Source organism: Dendrobates tinctorius, unplaced genomic scaffold, assembly GCF_039654945.1.
Source record: "Dendrobates tinctorius isolate UK_male_01 unplaced genomic scaffold, ASM3965494v1 ptg000104l, whole genome shotgun sequence".
In the NCBI taxonomy this organism is placed as follows: domain Eukaryota; kingdom Metazoa; phylum Chordata; class Amphibia; order Anura; family Dendrobatidae; genus Dendrobates; species Dendrobates tinctorius.
The window spans coordinates 3,294,898-3,305,438 of record NW_027361772.1 but is presented as its reverse complement, the minus strand read 5'-3'; the positions used below and the strand labels follow the sequence as shown (position 1 = coordinate 3,305,438).

The 10,541-nt window shown below is 44.6% G+C and overlaps 1 protein-coding gene across 1 annotated transcript in view; it reads right to left on the bottom strand.

Annotated features, from left to right (window-relative positions):
* Window positions 1-1,510: 1,510 nt before the first annotated feature.
* SFRP1 (secreted frizzled related protein 1) overlaps window positions 1,511-10,541 on the bottom strand; it is a 64,184-nt gene continuing 55,153 nt past the window's right edge. Inside the window, exon 3 of the mRNA XM_073588603.1 lies at window positions 1,511-2,245. Coding sequence (XP_073444704.1) covers window positions 1,923-2,245 — 323 coding nt within the window. The 3' untranslated portion in view covers window positions 1,511-1,922. The remainder of the gene's footprint in view (window positions 2,246-10,541) is intronic.

The window sequence follows — 10,541 nt, the reverse complement described above, 5'->3', positions numbered from 1 at the left end:
GCACCTTCACCTCTCCTTCAGTCGTAGTGATGTTCCTCGCGGATCTTTCGCTGGGGCTGTCCTAGACCTATCTACCGCCAGCGCTTCACCTGCCCAAGGTCATCGCTCAATCGGTACCCCCGGGGCCTCGTCTGTCCTGCAGTTCATGGTGTCAGGGCCACCCCCCTGACTGTCTCTTCCTGTCAGTCCCCTGGTCGAGCTCTCCACCGTTGTCAGTCTTCTGTCCTGAGTCTGCTCCTCCCGGGACTAGCCTAGCCTGGAACCCTGTCCTGTCCTATTTATCCCCCTCCTTGGGAATTTCACTCCTGGGTTCCTGTCTCCCCACCCCCCCATGACTAAGCGGTTTCCTAAGCCCTAAGCTAATGTCAAGTCCTGAACTACGCTCCTCCCTCCCATCTTGTGGTCAATTCTAGGTATTGCACTCCCTTTTCCATCTACCCCCAGCTGTCTCCCTTCTGTCATTACTACCATCCGTCTCCAGTGCACAAACCATCCCTTCTCCCTCCAGTCAAGTCCGTCCATCAAGTCACCTTCCCCACATATACAGTAGCATGGCCGCAGTTCCCCCCCATATATACAGTAGGATGGCCGCAGTTTCACCCCCCCATATATATGGTAGGATGGCTGCAGTTTCCCCCCCATATATATAGTAGGATGGCCAGTTTCCCCCCCATATATACAGTATGATGGCCGCAGTTTCCCCCCTCATATATACAGTATGATGGCCGCAGTTTCCCCCCCATATATACAGTAGGATGGCCGCAGTTTCCCCCCATATATATAGTAGGATGGCCGCAGTTTCCCCCCCATATATATATAGTAGGATGGCCCCACAGCCCGTTCATATAAAAAATAATGAAGTTTATACTCACCTCATCCTGATTCCCGGCACCGCGGCCTCCGTGTCCTCTTCTGGCCTGTAGAGACTAGAGCGGCGCGAGACAATGACGTCATCGCGCCACCTGCGTGCACATCACAGTCTGTCTCATAAGCCGCAGACTACGGCTTTGACATCAGCCAGTGTACCACTCAGAGTATGCTGAATTGCTGAGGTCTCAGCCGCAACTTGTGAGACAGGCTGTGATGTGCACGGCCGTGTCACTATCTGCTGCCGGCCGCATCGCAGCACTGCAGTCGGCTGCACCGTTCACTGTGCAGGGCCATCAGGTGGCCGGCCCTGCACAGCTACTGGGGGAGCGACCCGGGGGGCATTTGCCTCCCTGCCACCCGGCCCAGCCTGCCCCTGCACTGGAGAAGTGCTTTTTCTCAGTGTAGTAGGAGCAACCAGATTCTGCGGTCTGCTGGCTCCGCTCCATTGCGGTAAACCCATGACAAATACTTTCGCAAGCCACTGCAAGTTAATTAATATGACCCCTGTGGTTATTATTGGAATAGTGACAGAAATAATGATCTTTCATAAAATAAAAAAGATAATAAAACATTTTTGAAATTAATGGCAGCAATGCAGTGAATTAAATGAATGAATGTGACCCTTGAGGATATTAATGGATTAGTGACTGAAATAAAGATCTTTAATGAAAAACAAAAGGGAATGAAACATTTTTTGGAACGAATGAAAGCAATGCAGTTATGACAAGAATCGGTGAATAAACTGAATATGTTCCATGTTGTTGATGACAGATTCAAGATCGGATTAGAAAATGTAAATGACGGCAGCGATTTGAAGCCTGGAAATTCATAATTCATTAATTCACCTTCTGTTAATTAATATCATGGCGCAGTCTCAAAGTCTATCATTAGATTCCCTCTCCCCAATGTCTGTAAGACTTTATAGAGAGGGTAAAATTCTCACCTCCCTCCCTCCTCGCCACCATTCCCTCACTCTGATCTGCTGCAGAGACCTCTCAGTAGAGATGGTAGCGTGATGGGGCAGATCTTGTGTCTTTGAAGGGGAAGCCACCTCACATGAACGCAGAGTGAGGTTTTGGGCACTTGTTCTTTTTCACTTTGCGCATAAATCGGTTAAACTCTCGGTTTCCTTTGTCCCACTTGTGGATGGCAGTGAGAATGTGCTGATTCTTCACCTTCCGACCGAGGACCAAGAACTGACCACTCAGCTGCTCCAGCTGTGGACATGGACAATTAGCCCCATTCTTCAGGAAGAGGACAAGCTCTCCCCAGTCCTTCCTCTGGATGGGCCCTTTCTTCAGGGCTTTCTTCTTACGTAGGGTCAGCTTGCGGTCTCCGTTGTCCTTCTTGACCTCCCGAATGGAAACTTTCAAGGCTAAAACAAGAAAATACATAAAAATGTGAATTCTTTATTATATTTTTTTTATTTTGCTATTCACTAGTTTAACCAATAGACTACATTATTGGAAGCATGTTTCTTTACTATAGCTGCTCCTGAACCATCCTTTAATTAAAACTACAACTCTTAGTATGCCCTAACAGCTGCAGACTGGGTGTTGTAGTTTCATAAAGGTTGAATACAAATGAAGACAACAGCTGGAAACCTTGTTGACACAAATAAAAACCATACTTCCCTCACTAGATTCAAACATCAAAACCACCAGGGCCGGGACAAGGTTCTTTGGTGCCATAGGTAGATGAAACCGATGGTGCCCTCCCATGAACCCTTAGCCCACATGTGAAGGAATGGGTAGAGACTAAGGTAACAGGACCCTTAACGTACCCCCCTCCCGATGGACTAGGTAACAAGCTCTGATGACTACCTTCACAAGAATTGTTACTGGTTTCAACAAAAATACCAGTAAAAGTAAAAAAAAAAAATGGTACTTTAGAGGTGAGGCTCAACAGGGAGTATGTTTTGATAGTTAGATATGGAATCATTCATTGCTTGCAGACCATTCACATGATACCAGGGAAAAATAGCAATATTCATCACACATCCCATATTTTAAATTTCACACCCAAGGACAGCCATGGAAATTAATTTTGCTTAATTATAATGGGGGCTATTTGGTTTCAATTAACGTGTGTAGAATTTGGTGGATACCGCAATGGAAGCTAAACAGACCCCATTATAAAGGAATATGTATGATGGATTTTGTGTCCGTCATGCAAAAAATATAGTTTTCAATAAAACTGATGGTAATTCTGGTGCCATATTCCTGTATGGATAGCAGTTCTCGTATTCATATACTGATATTGGTTCTGGTCTCGTGTTCCTGTACTGATGAAGGTTATGGTGACATATTCATATATTGATGGTTGTCCTAGTGCTGCATTCATGTACTCCTGATGGCTCTGGGGATGTATTCACATAGTGATGATGGTTTTGGTGCTGTATTCGTCACTAGAACCATTATCCGTACATGAATGCAAAACCAAAATCATGATCAGTTCATGAATATATAATAATAATAATAATAATAATCTTTATTTATATAGCGCCAACATATTCCGCAGCGCTTTACAGTTTAACAGTTTCAAACCACAAGTCATAAGTAACAACGTTAACAATACAATAATTAAAGCAAAATAAGACGAAATAAGACGACCCTGCTCGTGAGAGCGTACAATCTACAATGAGATGAGGGAGATACAAAGTACATGTGTGTATTTACAATTGTGTATTTACAATGATGGTCCAGCCATCTTGAGGGAGTGAAGGATGGATGGAGATAGTCAATGGGCTACACACGCACACTTACACAGAGAATGACTTTGATTAGTGAACGTGATAGGCCGCTCTGAACAAGTGTGTTTTGAGGGAGCGCCTAAAACTATGCAGATTGTGGATAGTCCTGATTTCTTGGGGTAGAGCATTCCAGAGGATAGGAGCAGCACGGGAGAAGTCTTGGAGTCGGGAGTGGGAGGTACGGATTAGTGCAGAGGTTAGTCGAAAGTCGTTTGCAGAGCGCAGCGATCGGCTAGGCCGATAGGCAGAAATGAGGGAAGAGATGTAAGGGGGTGCCGCACTGTGGAGAGCTTTGTGGGTGAGAACAAGTACTTTGAATTGGATCCTATAATGAATGGGCAGCCAATGTAAGGACTGGCGAAGAGCGGACGCGTCCGAGTACCGATTAGCCAGATGGACGATCCTGGCTGCTGCATTAAGTATGGACTGGAGAGGGGATAGTCGAGTGACGGGGAGGCCAGTTAATAGAGCGTTGCAGTAATCCAGGCGGGAGTGGATCAATGCAACAGTCAGGGTTTTTGTTGTTTCCATAGTGAGAAAAGGGCGGATTCTAGAGATGTTCTTTAGGTGTAAGCGGCAAGAGCGGGCAAGAGATTGTATATGGGATGTGAAGGAGAGATTGGTGTCGAACATAACACCCAGACAGCGCGCCTGCTGCCAGGGTGTTATTGTGGTACCACCCACGGAGAGGGAAATGTCAGATTTAGGGAGGTTAGTAGACGGCGGGAGCAGAAGAAGTTCAGTTTTAGAGAGGTTGAGATTCAGATAGAGAGTGGACATGATATTGGAGACTGCGGACAGACAGTCACTGGCGTTCTGTAGTACATTGGGGGTAAGGTCGGGGGAAGATGTGTATAGTTGTGTGTCATCAGCATAAAGATGGTACTGAAAGCCAAATCTGCTGATGGTCTGTCCAATTGGGGCCGTGTAGAGAGAGAAAAGAAGGGGGCCAAGGACTGAGCCCTGAGGTACCCCGACAGCAAGAGGAAGAGGAGATGACGTGGAGCCAGAGAACAAAACACTGAAGGAGCGGTCAGAGAGATAGGAAGAGAACCAGGAGAGTGCAGTGTCCTTAATGCCTAGTGACTGGAGCCTAGAGAGTAGGAGATGGTGGTCAACAGTATCAAAAGCTGCAGATAGGTCAAGAAGAATGAGCAGAAAGTGGTCACCGTTACGTTTTGCTGTCAGAAGGTCATTGGTCACTTTGATGAGTGCAGTTTCAGTCGAATGTAGGGGGCGGAAGCCGGACTGTGAAGGGTCTAGAAGGGAGTGAGTGGAGAGGTAACGGGTAAGGCGGGAGTAAACTAGGCGCTCCAAAAGTTTAGAGATGAAGGGGAGATTGGAGACTGGTCTGTAGTTGTTTGTGCAGGATGGGTCGAGAGCAGGTTTCTTTAGTAATGGAGTAACAGTGGCGTGTTTGAAGGAGGATGGGAAAATTCCCGAGGAGAGGGAGAGATTAAAGATTGTATTTAGGTGGGTTGTGACGACTGGAGAAAGAGACTGGAGGAGATGTGAGGGCATGGGGTCGGTAGTACATGTAGTCGGACGAGAAGAAGAGAGGAGTCTGGAGACTTCTTCTTCTGTGATGGGATCAAATGTGGAAAGTGAGCCAGGGGAGATGCAGGAAGGGATGGGAGTCACAGCACTTGGTGGTTGGGAGCAGATTTCTTGACGGATATTATCTATTTTTTCTGTAAAGTGGGAGGCCAGGTCATCAGCACAAATGTCTGTGATAGGGGCTTGTGCTTTTGGCCTGAGGAGGGAGTGAAAAGTGTCAAAAAGTTTCTTGGGGTTGTTGGCTAGTGAGGAGATCAGGGTGGTGAAGTAGGTCTGTTTGGCGAGGTGAAGGGCAGCGTTATAGGTTCTTAACATAAATTTGAAGTGGATGAAGTCTTCTGGTGTGCGGGTTTTTCTCCATAGGCGTTCAGCACTCCTGGAGCATCGCTGGAGAAGTTGAGTTTGCGATGTGAGCCAGGGCTGTTTTACTCTGTGTTTGGAGGTTTTGAGGGTGAGGGGAGCTACTTGCTACTTGGTCAAGGGTGCTTCTAAGAGTGTCATTGTAGTGATGAACAGCCAGATTAGGACAGGAAAGAGAGGAGATTGGGGACAGTAATGAGTGTAAGGAATCTGAAAGTGTCTGAGGGTTAATAGCTTGTAGATTTCTGACTGTGTGGTAGGTAGGAGTGAGCTGGGGTGGGCGAGGATTTGTGAGCGTGAAGGAGAGAATGTTGTGGTCAGAGAGTGGAAGCGGTGAGTTATTTAGGTGGGAGATTGAACAGAGCCGGCCGAAGACCAGATCAAGGGTGTTACCGTCCTTGTGTGTCTCAGAGATTGAAAGCTGTGAGAGGCCTAGAGAGGTGATTAGTGATAGAAGCTGGGATGCAGATGTGGAAGTAGGGCTGTTAATGGGGATGTTGAAGTCTCCCAGGATGAGGGTTGGTAGTTCTGAGGACATGAAGTGTGGCAGCCAGGCTGAAAAGTGGTCAAGGAAGTAGGTGGGTGAGTCTGGGGGCCGGTATATGACCGCTACCCTGAGGGAGAGGGGACGGAAGAGCCTGATGGTGTGGACCTCAAAAGAAGGGAATAAGAGTGATGGAACTGGGGGGATGACCTGGAAAGTGCATTGTGGGGACGGAAGTATGCCGACTCCACCACCAGGTCTGTTTGTGGGTCTCGGGGAGTGAGAGAATTGTAAGCCACCGTAGGAAATGGCAGCAGGAGAGACAGTGTCAGAATCCTGAATCCAGGTTTCAGTGAGGGCCAACAGATCAGCAGAGCCATAAAAAACTGTACCAGAACAATAAATAAATAAGTAAATAAATAAATAGGTCACTAGAACCACCATCAGTACATGAATACATCACAAGAACCACTATCAGTAGAAAAATGCATCACCGGAACCACTATCAGTGCCTTAATGCATCACCAGAACCTCCATCAGTACATGAATACATCACAAAAACCACTGTCCGTAAATAAATACAACAACAGTACCATCATCAGTACATGAAAACGTCACCAGAATCACCATCAGTACATGAATACATCACCAGAATCACCATCAGTACATGAATACATCACCAAGATTAGTACAGAAATTGTAATGTCAAGTCATGGTGTCACAGGTTTACCGCGACAGAGAAGGATCAGAAGACCGCAGTGTCTAATTTCACGTAGTCCTGCCCTGATTATTAGCACTTCGCCATCATATTAAACAGTGCAGGTTTCTACTAGTAGTGCAATTAATAATCTGTTAATTTAAGAGCTCTTGGGGCTTTCCGGCTTTGATGGTCTCAGCTGTTCAGTGTTTTTCCACTTCCATGTGCTACATAAACTTGAGAGATTGCCAGTGTTAGTTTTATACTGCCTGGAACTGGAGTATGAGCTATTGGTTGTTTGAGGATGCGTTTAGAATATTGTTCAGAAGACTTCTGCTTGGTGATTTGTGTGGGGTGCATATCCTCATCCTCTCCTATTTGTTTTTTCCTTCCTTTACGTCCTGGTGTTCCATTTTGTTGTTTGTGAGTGCATATTTGTATGATTGGCATTTTCATTCCCTGTACGTCTTCCCTTGTAAGTCTGGTTTGTGTATTCTTATACATTACAACTCCCCACTTCCCTGAGTGGGGGAGGGGATAGATAAGGGCTGATTTAGGAGCTCAGCAAGGCAAATGACCCCGGCGTCTTCACCATCAGAAGTATTCCAGGGAGCAAGGATAGCTAGAATACCACTAGTTTTAGGGATAGGGAAGGAGCCCCTAGCACCAGGATTCCCTGCAACAGTGCCATGACACAGGCACATACACATTTGTATCTCATGAACCTACAACTTAGAGTATGTTCTTAACAATAGTAAGGAGATGCTGGGAGTAGTTGTTTTCAGTCATTATCAGACTGTGGAACACACAGGAACCACAGTACTGATGAGACTTAGTCAGTATCAGCAAGTAAATATTTACATCTTGGTACCTTATAGGTGACGTCTTCTCTGTCTCTAAGGCTGTGTTCACACACAGCCTTTTTTTAACGGTTTTTACTGCGGTTTTCACTATAAAACCGCTAAAAATAAGCTTCCCAGTCATTTCTATGCATTTTGCACTTTTTGTGCACATTGATGCGTTTTTTTACCGCGAAAAAAACGCATCGCGGTAAAAAACGCAGCATGCTAATTAATTTTGCGGATTTTTCTGCGGTTTTGGCTTCTTCCATGCGTTTTGAAACCGCTGCGGAAAAAAACGCATCAAAAACGCATCAAAACCATGCAAAAAACGCCACGGAAAAATAGGTGCGATTTCTGGGAAGGGAGTCAGGTTTTCAAGCAGAAATTTTCTGCTACGTATGCACTTAGCCTTATTCTCTGTCTACTAGCCGGGTTCAGTCCTTCTCAGCCCTTATCCACATACTCGTCACCTGACACATGGTATAATTTTTTCATGCACTATTGCTGTTTATTTATTTACTGCAGGGTATTTGCTTATTATGTTTTCTCCATCTTGTTCAGATGCCATGGTGACTTTTCATATCCACAGCTCTTCTCCGCAGACCTCCCTCTTCTTTGGCCTTCTGCAGCACATCCCAACATGGTGCCCTTAAAATAAGTGTTATTAGAATGCCCTCTGCATAAAAATATCTGTTCATATTTTGACCTAAATAAGCCTCCTATGGTATATGGCCTCCACATTGTCTCCCTTTATGAGCTTCACCCGCCACACTGTCCGCCATAATGAGATATAACCATCCCACTGTCTTATGGCGGATATCGGCTACTTGACACATGTGAATGGCATTTCCCTCACGCTGTTGTTTTGATGACTTCTGATAAGATAAGTCTTCCCTTTTATGGGATATATACCAGTATGTTCTCCTGAGGAACCAATCTGTGGGGAAACGTGTTAAGAAATGTGCATACTGGCCCTTTCTGTTGTTGATTTATATGGGCAATGGAATCCCTTTGAATGATTGTATTCTGGATACTAGCAAGAGAACCAAGGGTGCACTCTGATTATTCAATCTCTCTGTCAAGTTGAAATATAAATATATATTCATAAGGAATAATGCACAGTGACTATCTACAGCAGAAAGAATCAACTGTTTTTCCAGAATAACTTTTTATGCGGCTTGATTCATACGTCCTTTGCAAAGATTAACTTTCCTAATTCCAGCCTTGCTGAAGCATCCCCAGATCATCACCGATCCTCCATCAAATTTCACAGTGGGTACAAGACATTGTGCCTTGTACACCTCTCCAGGTTTCCATCTAACCATTAGACGACCAGGTGTTGGGCAAAGCTGAAAATTAGACTCATCAGAGAAGATTTCTTTACACCAGTCCTCTATGGTCCCATCCTTATTGTCTTTGGCAAACTTCAGCCTGGCTCTCCTTTGCTTCTCATTGATGAGAGGCTTTTTTCTAGCTTTACATGACTTGTGCCCTGCCTCTAGGAGCCTGTTACAAACTGTTCTTGCCGTGCACTTCACCCCGGCTGCCATTTGCCATTCCTTTTGTAGGTCACTTGATGTCATCCTGCGGTTGCTGAGTGACATTCGAATAAGATGACGGTCATCCCGGTCAGTGGAGAGTCGTTTTCGCCCTCTGCCAGTCTGTAGCTTTGTTTTTCCCAATGTCTGCTGCTTGACCTTGTTGTAATGGACTAACGTCTTAGAAATTTTAAGGATGGAGGCAACATGACGCTCCCTGTAGCCCTCTGCTAGGAAAGCAAGAATTGATCCCTTCTTTTCCTCACTCATGACTTTTCTTTTCAACTCTTTGGCATGATTAAAAGTTATTTTTTCATTCCTATTACTTTTGGGATATTACTTGCACTTGTTTTGCCATTCAGCTTGTCCTATTGCAAGAGGATTGTAAACACCACAGCAGGGTTTTTTTTATACTTTCTGTCGTTAAATAAGATTTGGTTCAGGTGATCACCTAATCAGAAGCACATTAAGTAGAATGAGGTGTACTCTGGTTGGAATGCAACTGACACTGGAATGGAATGGCTGCCAGACATGTAGAGTAGATTTTTATAAAACTTTGCAGTGGTCTCTTAATTTTTGCCAGAGCTCTATGGTGCATACATTAGGGCACTATTATTGCATTAATATATATATGACATCTGGGATATGTGTAATTTTGACATCTGCCTATCTTCTACCTTCTTTTGAATTATGATTTTGGTGTTTGCCTCTGGCCTTTAATATATCCCTCTCTGATATATTGCAGGTACCATATGGTATGTCAGAAGCAGGGTAACACGTCTATCTGATCATTATACATATGGTACAACACTGCTATATTTCTGTACACCCTACATTTGTTTCGGCTTTCTAGGGAAAGGGAAGGATAGTCGTTGTTGAGTGGGGGCACCATTGCGCAGGGCTTCTAGGGTGCCTACCTTCACTGCTAGGAAGGGAAGCTATAGTAACCTATTAGGGTGAAATATCTTCCTTTCTACTATATGTGCCCATTTATGAGCAGACCCATATCATATGCGGTGTTGATTGTAATATAAATATTTGGTGGATTTTAAAAATATACGGTATGTTAAAAGCTATGTTTTATATGACCTGAGCACTATTTGGTGAAATTCTATATAAGTTTTGTGTGTAATTATTTGAATTACGGTGAACTGTTACTATAGATGGTAGACTATGTGGGCACAATACACAGTAGAATGTGTGTTCTACACATGATAGACTATATGGGCATTATACCCAGTAGAAAGCATGTACAATAGATAGCAGAATGTGTGTACTACACATGGTAACATATGTGGGCACTGTACACAGTAGAATATGTGTTGTAACATTGCTACTTACTTGAGAGCGATCTGAGGTATCACAAGAACCGTTCCTATTTAAAGCTCAGCTGGTTTATTTCAGTCCTCATAAACCACATCACTGGAAACTCAAATATAGC